General features: G+C 38.6%; 1 protein-coding gene across 3 annotated transcripts in view; it reads right to left on the minus strand.

The window, feature by feature from the left end:
• The window catches only part of LOC127629895 (roundabout homolog 1-like), a 358,948-nt gene that overhangs the window by 44,245 nt on the left and 298,544 nt on the right, over positions 1-16,159 (minus strand). For all 3 annotated transcript variants that reach the window (XM_052107195.1, XM_052107193.1, XM_052107194.1), the window contains 6 exons: positions 11,806-11,930; positions 10,734-10,905; positions 7,594-7,799; positions 1,913-1,994; positions 1,047-1,215; positions 248-414 (listed from right to left, as the gene is read on the minus strand). In XM_052107195.1, coding sequence (XP_051963155.1) covers positions 248-414; positions 1,047-1,215; positions 1,913-1,994; positions 7,594-7,799; positions 10,734-10,905; positions 11,806-11,930 — 921 coding nt within the window. The remainder of the gene's footprint in view (positions 1-247; positions 415-1,046; positions 1,216-1,912; positions 1,995-7,593; positions 7,800-10,733; positions 10,906-11,805; positions 11,931-16,159) is intronic.

The following is a 16,159-nucleotide window of genomic DNA, read 5'->3' on the forward strand; positions in this document are numbered from 1 at the left end:
TCTATGGTCTGTATTCAAAATGGGGGTACATGTTAACATGTTTTAAGCAAAAGTCTCCATTTGCTCTTCATATAGACTCAGTGTTGTTTAGGAGAAACAATTGAGATATTTAAGAGACCTCATTTGGGATTTTTCTTTCCTGTGGGATAGACTCAAATATAATCAGATTCAGAATTCAAGTGATACTGTATAAAATAATTTAACCACATGACAGAATACATTAGCTTGAGGTCAAAGCAGAACTGACCTTGTGTCTTAACAGCGTCACTGATTGGGCTGGGGTCGCTCAAGCCATATGCATTAGCTGCTCTCACCAGGAACAGGTAGACAGCACTGGGCTTGAGCCCCTTCAGAACGAATCTCTCCGCCTTCACGTGATCCGCAAGTGTCTGCCAGCTGCTGCCCACTGCATGGCTGCCATCCACACCAAACAAATCAAACATAGGAATTTAAGTTGTGGATCAAACTTTACAAAATGTAATTATTAAAGACATTATTCCAAACAATTAGGTTACCGCAGAACACAGGGCGTTCAGGAAAGCACAAATGCTTTCCTGAGTGTGATAGAATATTTACAGAACTGCTATTAGCTTGTCAAAAGTATTTTAAAAAGTTTTGTAAAATAGTGGTTCTCAACTGGTGGGTCGCAACCTAAACATCAGTCATAGGTCTGTTCTGATAAAGTTGCATCAAATTTGTTCATGGAAAAAAAAGTAAATTCATTGGTTACTTGGTGACTAATGTGACTACTATTAATACAATATTGCGAGAAGTGTTTGTTCCAATTCTGCTTTTGCTTATACATTTACAAGATTGTAAATATTCCTTTGATGTTGTGTAAATTATCTTGCATACGATTGGGTCTATGCAGTTTATGCTAATATTTCTAAATGTTATGTTTTGGTACTGTATTAGGATGTCACTTGATGTCCAATGTACTGTACTGAGTCCTAAAGCTAAACCAGTAAACCAGTACATTTTGTAAAAAAAAAAAAAATACAATAAAAATACAACAAATAAAAATATGTATGTTTGTGTGATTTTACCTAAAGGCCTCTATGACATAAGAGGTGGGCGTGGCCCCAGAGTTCAGGTTGGGCTTCCAGGACAGAGACACAGAAGTGCGACTGACATCCGTGACTTCTGGTTTTGAAGGGGCACTGGGGATCAGGTTTGGATCTGTGGGTCTGCCGGGCTGCACCGGTGCACCAAACTCTGCAACAAAACCGTGCAAAGATGCCAAACATCATCTAATGTGAATGTTCTGGATTACACCAGAAACAACACAATTTCTTTGGTTCATTCTAACCTTTACAGAGCAAAAATAATTTTCTAAAGAAGTATTTTAGTATTATTGTCCGCTAAAAATAACAAAATAATTGAAAAACAAATGAGCTTATCAGCCAATTGTGTGGCAGCAGTGCAATGCATAACATCATGCAAATACGGGTCAGGAGCTTCTGTTAATGTTCACATCACCCATCAGAATGAGGAAAAAATTTGATCTCTGATGAGAGAGGTCAACGGAGAATGGCCAGACTGGTTCGAGCTGACAGAAAGTCTACGGTAACTAATTTAACCACACTGTACAATTGTAGTGAGCAGAATAGCATCTCAGAATACACAACCCGTCAAACCTTGAGGTGGATGAGCTATGACAGCAGAAGACCACGTCGGGCACATTATTAGGACCTAATAAAGTGTTCCTAATAAAGTGCTCAGTGAGTGTATTTTTTTGCAGTGAATTCACAGTTTGCATGTCCGGCTCAAATTTGCATTAAAGAACAATGAAAAGCAATTACAGCTAAACATAGGTTCAATTTAAAACTCAATTTTAAACCTAATTTACTTTTGGTCTATTCTTCCACAGCTCCACTCTACTGACTTTTCTCTTATTGTCTCTTAGATGTACCTTGCACCTCCAGGTAAGCCTTCCATGATGCCTCTCCACTGGGGGTGGAAGCGGTGCAGGTGTACATTCCAGTGTCTCCCAGCTGAAAAAAAAAGGATATAAATATATCATAATATACTATACTATATAAATAATATACAGATATTTAATATGGATATAACACGCTGGCAAAATACCATTGTTAACACTGTAAGTGTTACTATATTAAATCCAAGGGACACATTTTTTAGGGTATTGATGTGTGGATTGTACAGCCTTTTAATTTATGTTCTGGTCAGTGTTGTTTATTATGGTGTGCCGTTAAACATGGTTTTAAACTCGTTAAATCACCAAGGCAAGAGACTCTAAGAGTTTTCATAGGGTTTTTCCACAGCCAAATTAAAATGAGTTTCACGGCACGTTCCTCGCAATGCTTTTTATAATATTTGCTGCTCTGCATTGCTCTGTTCATTGAGCTGGCTCATAACTGATCCGGGTAGTGGCTAGTGCTGTTATGTTCCGTTTTTCTCATCCGAAACAGAAACAGATGTGTCCCGCATAATCAACGAGAGTTGGCAAACTCTGTAGTTGCACCAGTGTGACCTCTAAAAAAAAATGTGAGTCTCACTGCCGGGAAAAATGATTGCAAGATGCTACAATTTAGTCGCAGTCTGGAGCCCTTTATTTCAACTACCTTTGCCAAAGAAGTTATCAGAGTAAAAGACTTTCCGCTAGAAGAGGTATCATTTCGGGTCTCCTGCTTCTTTGTTGTGTATGTGTACACACTTGTGAACAGCCGATGATGGGCTGCTATACAATGACGTCACTGTGAATACGTGAGTGTATATGGTGGGGTCCTTTCGCTTCATGCAGGTGTCCCATTTGATTGCACACAGTATAAGCGCACAACTGACTGATGCTGGCAAGTGTTACGTTGTGTAGCGTCTGGAGGAATCAATGGACCTATCATTCTGAACAACAAAGAACCCACTGTTAAAACTTCTAATCACGGAAATAGCGCCAACTAGTCTCCACGAGCACAATGCGCTATTGACAAAGAGACACTCCAGCTATTGACAAAGAGACACTCCAGCTATTGACAAGCCCCCCCTTTTCCCATGTGACTCGCCTCACACCCTCCTTCTCACATGGTGTTTTACCATGTGAGAAAAGCCATGTGAGACTTTGAACGTAAAAATGTGTGTATGTGTGTGTCTTTCAGTTAAAACCTAGAAATGTTTATTCTTAAGGAAATATGTGATCCCTGTATGTTGTGTATTTCTGATGATAGATCAAAACTAGTTGAAATTTGTTTAGTTGTGTAGTAAAACTCTGAGAATCGGCTTTATATTTAATAGCCTAAGAGTGTATATCCACTTTTAAGTGTACCAAATACATTGTTCTTGGTATCAAATTAAACCTTACGATTTGTCCTAGCTGAATATGAATATAAGATCACCTTAGAATTGTGTTCTGCTATGTTTTACCATCTTTTGAGTTATTCAAGCCAAAGCCGGACCCGGTCATGCAAATGAGCCTTGACGGGACAAAGGGACATCTCATGCCCAAAATAAGGGAGACTTTTACGACCTCCAAAGGAATGTGCAGAGATTGCTGATTCTCACTTAATTCTTACTGAGAAGGAGAAATGAACCCTTTTAATCCTATATATTCTATATATATATCCATGTGATAAATGTATTGACATGTATCTAATGTTCCATCTCATGATTTCCCTTTATGTTGTTTGGTCTATGTTTTCTTGCAAACTCTAATGGGTTAATGTTTCAGACTTTGCATACTATGGTTAACCGAAATCATATGTGTGGCACATTTGGTCTCTATAACTTGGTATTTTGAAGATCGAAATGACTGTGTACATGATATGTCGATAACAACAACATATTAGTATTACAAGAATATCTCCTAGTTTCTTCATTGGCTACCACCCCTCCAGGGTGCACACCAAGGAGCACCCTTAGAACAAAGAGCAATAAACCAAATTTCCACCTGGAACTTCCACCCTTATTATTGGTCGAGCCAATGAGAGGTGGGACACGTTTTCTAAGGTTATAAATTGCATCCACACTGGCCCTTCGCTCTCTTATCTCTTCCTTCTTCTTGGCTGCTCCCAACTCCCATCTTACTTCATCTCTCCACCCTTCCCCTTGGACTCCCCCCCGGCACCCCTCTCTCTTCTCTTCTGCTGAACATTGCAACTTCTCGGAACAACCCTTCAACTCTCTCTTCAAGTGAGTTTCAAATCCACACTCTGGAAACACCGACAGAAAAGCCCATCTCAAGGACGCCACGGAGACACGACATCCACGCAGCCTTGCTCAGCCACACATAGATCCATTGTGCAAGTATTATTCCATTGAAATTCAAATGCATCACAGTGTGTAATTTCCTTGCTGGCTCTAAAGGGTTAATTGTTGAAATAAGTTTGCCATACCTCTAATAATTCTTTACTTTCACTTACTGTGTTTATTTAGCTTATTTTATGTTTATTCTATGTTAAATGTTTGTTTGTTGAGTTTGTGATATATCCTAGTTCTTTGTATTTGTTATGTATTACCTTGTCTTGTTTCGCCGTTGCCCTTTGTTTATCATTTTTGTCACTTTTGTAACTCCTTAGTTTTCACTTTCTGTTATGTATTACCTTGTCTTGTTTCACTGTTGCCCTTTGTTTATCATTTTTGTCACTTTTGTAACTCCTTAGTTTTCACTTTTGTCCCTTGTTTAGTTCCATAGTCTCCTTGTTAGCTTTCGTGTTCACCGTTCATTGTTTGCACCTGTCCCCGTTAATTTGCCATTTGCTTCTGTTTATCATCTTGTTATCTTGTTTGAGTTCTGTTTGTTCATTGGCCCCTTTGTCCCTTGTTTATGTATTTATACCCCGGTTGTTTGTTCAGTCCTGGTCTATCGTTGTTTGTTGTTAGCCTGGTATGTGTTCCCTGCCTGAGTTCCCTGTTTTGTTGCCTGAGTTCTCTGTTTTGTTTCTTTGTGTTTAGTTTTCAGTTTTATGTTTTGTTTCCCCATTGAGGGTTGTTCCTTTGTGTTTACTTGCTCGTTTATTTAATAAAGTCAAACTGCATTTGGATCCGCATCTCCTCGTCTGCCTCGCTGCTCAATCGTTACAGTATTAAACCCAATTATACGCTTAGTTGTCTGTGTGTGTTGGTCATAAAACAAAGCCTCTTTAATGTGCGATTTTAAAGCTACGAGCTGATATTATCAAAGTAAGTTAACGTGCTTTGATGAGTAAGCTTATAACTAAGAATAAACCTTCAAGAGAATTGATCAGTAGTATTTAGCAAAGCAGTTCGCTGGACGAACTGACTGATTGCGGTAGCCTATGGGTCAATTCCAGTGAGGGTTTATTAAAATTAATATAGCCTGTCTGCATATAATGTATATTCCTAATTAATTATAATTCGTTGTGTTTAATTATCTATATATATTTGAAGTGGACTATATAAGCCCTTTTTGGGGCGTTTTTGTATGTATTGGTATCTGGGTCAACCCGTATGATTAATCATTGATTACGATCATTGAAATGAATTGTACATTCCCCAAACCTGACTTGGATACGCTACAGTTGTGTCATGGGTATTAATGAACCATGTGAAATGTCAATGGACAATAGTGGTGCTCATAATTCAGAGCATTGCAGAAGTCCAGTCTAGACAGCTCTAATGTCATTTAACACTCATACACACACTGCATGTAAATCCCAGAGGCGTATATTTGTTGTTTGCACTTTCATCTGGTAGTTTTCATTTTAAAGGCGTTTGCTCATCTTCATTCTTTCAGATGTTAGAAAAACATTCAACAGGAAAGAAACAAGATTTCTTACCAAAGCAAATTACAATAATAAAAGTAGCATGAGCATCTGCTAATATAAAGGAAAAAAAGAAAACGTATAAGAGCACGTCTGCCGATCTGTCACTTAGTTTACACATGTGGGAATAAAAGTCTTTATAAATAGACGCTCTATATTAAGCTACTTCCATCAGTGTGTGTTCATTAATGTAGATTGCCCGAAGCGCAACAGAGCTGCATCTCCCTGTTCCGCTTTATCTCTCCACTATTTTTTATTAAAAAAAACAGAGATGTCATCAAGTGAGACATCAACGTTAATTAAAGTCGTTTTCTGACAGCCCACGCGGCAGGGACCTTTCACCCCTGTGCAGGGGGACCCTGGGCTTTCACGTGTGTGTGCTGTGACAGGAAACACTCCCCCTCCCCTCCTCCACGCTCTCTCGCAGGGTGTGTGTAACTGAACGGTTGATGGGGGTGACAGCGGGAGTGTGTGTTCACACATCAAAACGTGCATGCTGACTGACAGCTCTCTGAACACTGAGCGTCTGTCGTGTGTGAGATGATGTTTGTAGTGCAGTGACGGATGAAAGGGTAGCCTGTATGATAGTGTGCTACACACAAATACACACAGATCACAAAGGTATTATGATAATTCGACAATCACTGTAGATGTTTAACCATTTAATGACTTAATGAAAATGCGAAATACTCTTTGTTTGGTAACCTAGAGTTCTCCCAATGCAAAGGCTGTTCCAAAAAGCTAAACAGCATAATAGACCTATTTCACATTTCCCCTTATGAGGTTCTGTTTCAGTTAGGATGCTTCTTCAGAAGGCAGTATACAACAAGGTAGTTCACTAGGTTTTCACAGAGCCAAAAGATCACACATTTAATAAAGTTAACATTGCATGTTCAAATAAAAAATTTAGAGCGACCCTTGCGAAAGCAACAAACCAGGTGCTAATATTTGGTTCATTTGTGACAATGTTTGCCAAACATGCACAGCAAGAGTTCAAAATGCATTTTTTTTTAAAGGGGAGCTGTGTGAATATTTATTCACTCTGTAAAATACGAAATGAAAAATCTCAAGGCTCAAAAACCGCTGCTATCTGCCAACCTCAGGCCAAAAAAATGTATCCAGCATATAGACAGAGATTACTGAATCTGGCAAACCACTCTCCCTTCAAAGACATCTATAAATTAAATATTAATAAAAGCAGCGAAGGCGCAGGCTTTGAGATCAGCAGCGCATAACTGCTCATGAATCCCTGTAAATAGTTGTTCTTTGTTACGTGCTTGGAAATGAAATACTATAAAAGGGAAACCGTACTTTATGAAAACAGGTTTGTAAAAAACAACCATCGGCACTGGTGCACCGAGCAAACGTATGTTCGAACCTCCATACTTGAGGGTTTTTAATATGTAATGAGGGTCAGAATGGAATTAGAAAGTAGTAAATACATGAAAGGAAAATGTTCCCATGAACCAGGGCTGGGACTGGTAATCTGGCATACCGTTCATTTTCCGGTGGGCCGACAAACTTTGGGGCCATCGGCAGAACCAAGCGGGCAGGTGGGTTGACCGCGAAATGGGCCGTGATAAGCTAAAATGAGTCGCCGTGTTATGTGGAACGGACCACAAAACGGTGCCGCGATATGCAGAAAAGGACAGCCCCCCCTCCCCCAATCAACAACCTTGGGCTCAACAACCCCCACCCCCCCCATTTTGGGCCTGTTGCTATGTAACATCCCAGGCCGATTTCTCTTCCCAGTCCAGCCCTGCCATGAACCGAATGTCCTGTGCTCTGTAGCTGTATGCTTAGCTTTGTAAGGTGAAGTTGTCACAAAGGAGGTTTTTACCACACTGGGCCATCATACCTTGGCGTAACGGATCTGCAGAGCTCCCGTGTCGAGTTGTTTGAGCCGAGAGTCGTGGGTGGACACCAGCACTCCATCTTTCCTCCACAGGATGGTGGGAGTCGGAGTGCCGGTGGCTTGGCATCCCAGGACTGCTGTTCCGTCCACGGCCACAGTCTGGTTGGTAGGACCCTGGAGGACAATGGGCGGAGGTCTGTCTGAAATCACTGAGAGAGAGACAGACAAAGACAGACAGGAAGAGACAAAAAGAGAGAGATTTAAATCTATAAATATAGCAACAAGCAGCAAATATCAGGGTCCAAGCAGTTTGGAAAAGTAGAGAAAATTACCAAAATTATTGGAAATATTGAAATTGAAATGACTTTACTTTGCCCCTGACAGATCTGTTCTTTCAAATTTTTCAATTTTGTAAAAAAAAAAACATTTATGAATCTGACAAACGGTCTAGGAGTTTGAAAAATACTAAACGAAATTAAATAGATATAAAGAGATATATGTTTGAATTTGCTAATCCTTGTAAGACTACAAACACCATATCTACAAATTAACGAGTAGTTAGTAATGAAATAATTGTGCACCTTTTTTTTTACAAATTGGCAATTTAGGTTAAACATATTTGAGTGAATCAGAGTTATGTCTACGAGTTTGAAAAAGTACAGTAGGTCTTTTTTTTTTTTGGGAAACTCAAAATGCTGGAAACATTTTAGAGACTGAAATAAAATTAATGATACACATTATGTTTCATTTGATTTAGGGAATCAGACGAAAAAGGGGAAAAAATATTCTAGCTCATTTTCACTTGCAAAGATATTAGTGAAAACACATTGCATGTTCCAGGTTGGTGGATATTCACATGCGTAGTGTGAGAGAGATTTGGGACCATCAGATAGAAAGACAAAGATATATATATATATATATATATATATATATATATATATATATATATATATATAGAGAGAGAGAGAGAGAGAGAGAGAGAGAGAGAGAGAGAGAGAGAGAGAGAGAGAGAGAGAGAAATAGAGAACGAGATTGAAAGACAGACAGAAAGAGAGAGCGAGAGAGAGAGAGAGAAGGGGGGGCATGCAACATCCCAGGCCAACTAATATAATTAGAATAACTAATACTTACCTCAAACCAAAATCCAAAATAGATTCTTCCAGTTTTTGTCACACAGAAGCAAAAGCCCAGAGGGTCAGAGTTAAAGAAAACGAACAACGAAAATAAAAATAAATGTAACCAAGGTAAAAGAAAATGTGAAAGTGGAATTTCTGGCAGCAAACGAGCTGAGTGCATGTATCCAGAACAAGAGAGAGACGGAATCCAATTTTTTCAACTGGAAGCAATTTTCTAATCACTCAACAGCATGAATGAAGCCAAAGTAGAGACGAGCAATTAATACCAACACCACTATACTCCTCTCTCTCTCTCTCGCTCTCTCTCTCTCTCTCTAACCATCCCCTCCCAATCCTAGCTATCATCACAACACAAAAAAATCATCCTGAAATACACCTCGTCTATAAAAATCGCCCCCCACTGTGGCCTTTTTTCTCTGAAAGCAGACCCGGGCCATCTAAATGTAGTAAACGGTATGGTGTTTACGTCCATATGATTGTGTTCAGTGCCGCTAGAAGCCATTTATACAACTTCAATTTGCATAACCGCCACTACTGCACATTTTCAAAGCCCTACAACACTTTCTGTAAGGACCATCAACAGGATGAATTATGCATCAGATGACACTTGCGCGCTCGTCCACGCACAGTTGTGGCCTTGTGCGGATGCTGTTGTAATTAGTGAATTATCGTAGCCTTGACCTGTAATTACGATCTCGTTTCCACGGTAAGAGGTAAGGCCAGAGAGCAGATTGTCGCTAAAATAACTGTTATTACATCTCGTTCTCTTTGTCTCGTTCTGTTTGTTTTAGAAACATACACAGGTCATTACTATTTCTTAGGCCTTTACACTAGTTTGGGTGAAAAATGGGTAATTACTTGTGTTACATGTAAGATCTCAGCTGTTGTTAGTTTAGAACCTAAATTTAATGTCCAAAATGAATATTGTTTGCTTTTGTGTTAAATTAGCTTTTTGCCTTTATAGACCACGCAACGTGTTGCTAACATTTGATTTGATAAACATAATTAAAATGGACGATTGTGATCCCATTGCATTTAAAAAAAATGCATTTCTGCTTAACTCTACAAACGTTTAGATGTTTATCACCGGCACACAATGTAATTGCTTACATGCTGTTTTGCAAAATGGAAATATTTGCAATAAGTACAATTCGTCAAAACGCTTTTAGATAAGAATATAAAAAATTCCAGTAGTCAGTGAATACAGTCAATACAGTGAAAATTGTCAATATCAGTTTCGATATTACAGCAAAAACGAATGCGAATGAAAACATTCTTTTAATGTAATGTGCAATTTAACCTTGTGCGACCCCATGTACACATGCGTGGACGTTGAATTTTGGCTTTGCTATACACAACGCAAAATTTGTATTAATTTAAACCGACTGATCTAAGTTCAGAAGACTCTGGGCTGTCAGTAAAGGGTTACACTTTTGATGTTTTTTGTTCTTTCCACTTCTTATGTGACCAAACAACATGGCACCGATCACAGCAGAGTCTGTCTTTGGAAGAAATGCCAACAAAACTACATCTGGTAAGAAACCTAATTAAGTTTTTACATTGAAACCTGTTTGAGTCAGAAGATTAGAGTGTCAAGTTTCATCCGATATGCATTTTATTTAAAAAAAATAAATAAATTCTTTCTATAGCTTAGTATTATTTAAAATTTCACAACTTAGTCCTGCTGTCCACATATACTGCCATACATTTTTAGGAAAAATATTTATATTTATAATAATGTTTTTTTTTTGCAAGTTTATTAGGAGTTACTGGTTACAAATAAAAACAAATGGAAAATGTACACATAAGTCACGCTCAGGTCTCAGGAGGATAATAGTAATAATAATACAAAATAAAAGAATGCATCATATAGCAATCTCTCAATTAATTACACAAGTTTTTCCCCAAGTAATTATTCAAGTATACTCTCAGTAATAATATTTGTTTTGGTGTCTAAATGCAAAATGAAGAAATCTAGTAAACATTCAGATTCTGAATCTGTCTCACCATCTGTCACCTCCAGCAGGGCTTTTGTGATAACACTTCCAGCGATGTTCAGAGCCTGACAGCTGTAATAGCCTCCATCCGAACGCTCCACCGCCGTGATGGTCAGATCACCCGTCTGAGAAACTGAGAAACGACTGGATGGCGGTGGTGGCTGGGAGGAAAACAGCAGGTTCTGGAGGAGGAAAATATAAATATTTATTATACGGCTCTATGGAATTCTTGATTCTGATTGGTCAATCTCAGCAGAATAAAATATGGTGTATAATGACCTCTAAACTGTATAATTGACAGTTTCCCCAGGCAACAATTTCCTTACATAGGTATGGTAGTTTAATGTCTCTTGCATCACTCTACGGACTCTTCCTTCTCACATAATAAAATATATAAACGAATAAACTATTTATTTAGTAAGTTAGTTAATTAGCAAATAGTCATGCAAAAAGAGAAAACACACAGTTAGGAGCCATTTGCACCAAAATATATATTTTTTTTTTTGCCTGTCCTCACACTGTCCATTGTTTTCCTATGTAAACATGTGCTAGATGGACATCTTTGACCATTGCACTGCACCTCCTGTTTTATCAACTCATGCAGGAGCACAGTGTTTTTTAAGATGTCGTGTCAACTGTTAAAAATGTGTTTTGAGAGACCTTTATTCTGTTCTATTCCTTGTGTTGCATCTCGCTTTTTAAGCCAAGAATGCATTCTGTCTAAACAGCCCCTTAGCCGGTTATTACTAGTTATAATGATTGTTTAGCCTGCTTTGGATTGGGATCCTTATCAAGTTATGATGGAATTTAAAAACAAAGAAAAATGTATCTTTGAAAGAAAGGAAACTGGCCTTGGAAATCCTGCAAGACAGACTGCGTGATAAATTATACTTCTTTGGGATCAAACCAACTCAATGTACTGTGTTAAAAAGCCTGCTAGAAGTGTGTGTGCGTGTGTGTAAATTTGCAGATGGGATTATAAATCTACCACCTTCATAAATCTGAGTGACTTTAATGAGGCACAGTGCCATGCATATTACATGTTCCTATAAAAGTATACTCAGGAAACACATCTGTCTTACCTGACTGCCTTCTTTCTGCCAAAAGATGGCTGGCTGAGGACTTCCTGTTGCTTCACATTGAAAAGTCACGGTGCGTCCCATCCCGGCCACCTGATTCCTGGGTCTGACCACAAACACTGGAGGAACTGCAGGACAATGAGTAAAATAAACATCAATTACTGCTTGCTCTGTGACTATACTGTGACAACAGTCACTGTTATACTGACTGAACCACCCACAAGTAATTTTAAAGGGAGTTTTCTGGGTTGAAAACCAGATAAAGTGGTTTTTCATGCTAAAATGGAAATTCTGTCATCATTTACTCACCTCGAGGAACAGAAAAGCAGATGTTAGGGAGGATGACATTCTTAAGGGGCTTTTCCACTGCACAGTACAGCTCAAATCGACTCGACTCGACTATGATTGCTTTTTGGGGGTTTTCCACTGTGGATAATACATAGTACCTGGTACTTTTCCCACCTCTGTCGAGGTTCCAAGCGAGAAGAGCCGATACGAAATGTGAAGTGAAAACCCTGCAGATCACTGATTTTGTCAGAGAGAATCGTCAATACCGGAGTCACTGGATTTGCGACAGGGAATATCAACCTGCTAGTTTTAAAGTTAGCAACAGCGATAACTACAGGACCTACCAACAGAGTAGGGAAAAGTTAAAAAAACTTAAAAGTGAGTTCAGAACCATTAAGGACCACAACAGCCAGAGTGGTTCAAACAGAAGAAAGTGGAAGTGGTTCAACCAAATGGACGCTATCTATGCAATAGACTGGTGAGCAGTGGGAGGGAGAGTGCCCTGGACTCGGCCATGGCGTTATTGGACTCCTCGATGGAGGATGGTATGTTTTGTTATGTTAACTATATATTCTGCTTGAAAGCTTAACTTTATTTAGTTGACCAGCTACTGGAAGATTGCTTCTAAAACAATCAGGCCAATTTAACTGTTAAATTTGTGTACAATCACCATGCAACAACTGCTTTATGCACCACAATGAGCTAGTAGCTAACAGCTAGCGGTCGTGTTATTGTTTATGGTCAGTAATGTTTGTGTCGCGTTTAAGGTGATGCCACAGCAGTAGAGGTGGCGCAACAATGACGATCAGCCTATAATCCCACCCACATTGAGGCGGCACTAAACTGCAGTGGAAAAGCAAGCTCATAAAAGTAAAGCGAAAAGAGTCGAGTCGAGTTGAACCATAACGTGCAGTGGAAAAGTGCCATTAGTCACCATTCACTTCCATTTGTCACTTCCATTGTAAGGAAAACAGATGCAGGTGACTGAGGCTGTTGGGCATTACCATTCTGCATAACATTTTCTTTTGTGTTCCATAGAAGAAAGCAAGTCACACACGTTTGGAACAACATGAGGGTGAGTAAATGATGACAGAATTTTCATATTTGGGTGAACTATTCCTTTAAGCTCTAGCAACAGAATCAATGGCAAAATGTCAATTATCACTTAAAAAAAGTTTGACCCACCGTTCAGTTTGTAAAAACAAGTACAATTGTGTTTGCAGTAATGCAACCATAATCTAAGTCTATGGGGCAAGACATTCTGGAGGGTTTAAGCAGAAATGCAATGATTTTCCTGACAAAAAATGTATGTCATTTTAGCTTTAAATTGTCTATATTTTAAAGCAGAATAACTTTGGTTATGTATTATCAACACAATTACTTTGGGTGAATGCAACCAGTATTATTGCCATTACATGTTCATGACAGGATTTGAAAAATCATATATAACTTTACTAAGGTAAGGTTACTAAGCATTTTACCACGCTAGACTCATGCATATTGGTTTCTGCAGGTTTTATGAAGCTAAATGTAAGACTTTTTAAGACCTTTTTAAGGCCAACTAAAGAAAATGTAAGGAATCAATGTTTGTGTGTGGGGGGGGGAGCAAACAATTATTGATGCTCAAGAAGGCAACATAAGAAGAACCAAGGGGTGCAAACTTTTGAACAGTATGATTAGTGTAAATAAGAGTACATTTTGTGTTATGTAGCTTTTGATGGGCAGTACTACATAGAAAATATAATCTCTTATAGGCAATTTGTATACATTCTGAAAGGGGTGTTGGAACTTATAAAAACAAAAGGGTTATGCAAATTTCCGCACTTGACTGTATAGGCTATATAGATTGAGAAAATGTTTATTTTATTTTAGATATATTTTTTAATGTACAAATTCCATGTAGCCTATACTATCCATATGATGTTATATTGCATGTGTAATTATAAAACGACTTCACAAAAATTCACATCATTGTAACAAAAAATTGTAAATACAACCCCCACATCTGAACATATAAGTGCGTGTACTACGTAGAAAGTGCAGTGTAGCGGTCAAAATGTGACATTATCTGATTTACCTCTGTGCTCGTGGGGAAATGACATTACAGAAAAATATTCGCTTACATATTCACGTGCTGCACTAAGGCTTTTTTCAGCTCGTTGTTGAAAACACATTTTTTATTGGTGCATTTCTACTTGTGCTGAATGACAGGATGAAGTGTGCGCCAGACGTATGACGATATTGCCACGCTATCCAGATACATTTCAGCAGATTTGCAGAAAGACTACAATCAACGTGCAACGCTTCGAAATTGTTTCTCGTCTCTGCAAACGATACCAAAGACAATAGCGAGAAGGAAAATGAATACATCAAATGTAAGTAGAAAAGAATCTGTGAGCCCACCAGCTGAAACCAGGGCATAATTACAATATTTAGAGGATTGTCGGGACACACCTCTTCAAAACGGGACGTCTGGTCACCATACTTAAACGCGACGAGAAAACAATCCCTCATACAACATTTAATGCCATGAACTTATGAATTAAAGACTTGTTGCTCATATTTAAGGCCTTATTTTGCAGAAGGGCGAATTATGACTTTTTAAGACCTTTTTAAGGCCAGCGGAAACCATTTGCTATCATTTTGAAAGTATATTTTAATGTTTATTCTGGTGCAATACCTCGCCCCACAGACTTCCATTGTTGTGCATTACTGTAAATAAGACGAACAGCTCAGGAATTTATCAATACATTAACAGAAGGAGATATAAGCAAAAGTCATAGTCTTTAATGATAGGGAGGGAGATGTGCAGGTATTGCAGAATATAAAAACAGATGTACACGGAATAAAAAATAGCATGACCCCCACGTTCACTTCATTTGCATGCCCAAGAACACCAAGAAATAAAATTTACATCGAGATGGGTGATAAATTTGGGCCATCTGTCCCGTACTGACACTCTGAAATGGCACCGGTGTTGTGTGTGTTGCCGGTTTTTCATGCATCTTAATGACAGTCTCCGTCTCAGGGAAGACTCACGGATATCACAAGGTCTCTTGTTGTATGACACAACACATCCATAAAGGCTCTAGGCCTTTTCAGCTGGTGATAAGGATGCATTTGTTAATATTATGTGACAGGAAGTGTGGCCATCATATGATGGAGTGCGCCACATACACCACTAGAGCTTCACAGTAACACTAAACCAATCTTAAATGTGTCAAATCATACGTTGATGTAATGTGTTCAGAGACATTAATTTGTTTTTGAATTGGGAGGGAGGTGGGGAATAAGTGTTAAAGGACCCCAATAAGAGTGAAATAAATAAATAAATAAATATATATATACATATATACATTTTTTGGGAAGCAGGAGGAAGGACCCGAATGCATAAAGGGAGAATTTCAACGCAAGTGAGGCACAAAGCAATAAAATGAAGCAATTTGTGACGTTACCTTGTACGCTCAAGAGTGAGCATTAGTTTTACCCAGGCCAGCTGTGCTGTCACTGTTGCCGGTGACAGCGCAGACAAGCATGTTGATTGGTGGGAGGATGGAAGGTGGATGAATGGTGGTTCTTACAACTTCCTGTTGCTGTCAATGCAGCAAAAATGGTGACAGGTGACATTTGCAACTTACCAGACACAACTGAAAGAGGAACAAAAAATAGAAGAATGCTAAAACACAGATGTGACAGATGAGTAAATAAACCACATAAAACATGAAGCAGCAATGACAGGATATGCACATTCAACAAAACCAATGCAGTGATATATATATATATATATATATATGGAAATAAAAATATTTAAAAAACAAATTTAAGGTGTGGCGTGCACAAGCACACGTTGTAAATATATAATGTAGGCTGGAATATGTGGTGGTAACACTTAAAATATACAATTCTGAACAATTCTGTCACAGTCTTAAATTGTGGAACTGAGCAGGACCCATGAATAGAGGTTTTATTCCTTTAGTCTGGGCAAAGATTTTATTAGGTGGACGAAGCGACCTGGGGTCTGGCCTGTTTAAAAGAAACAGACATATTCTCAAACATTTGAGAAACACTT

The sequence above is a fragment of the Xyrauchen texanus genome, chromosome 36 (assembly GCF_025860055.1).
Source record: "Xyrauchen texanus isolate HMW12.3.18 chromosome 36, RBS_HiC_50CHRs, whole genome shotgun sequence".
Taxonomy (NCBI): Eukaryota; Metazoa; Chordata; class Actinopteri; order Cypriniformes; family Catostomidae; genus Xyrauchen; species Xyrauchen texanus.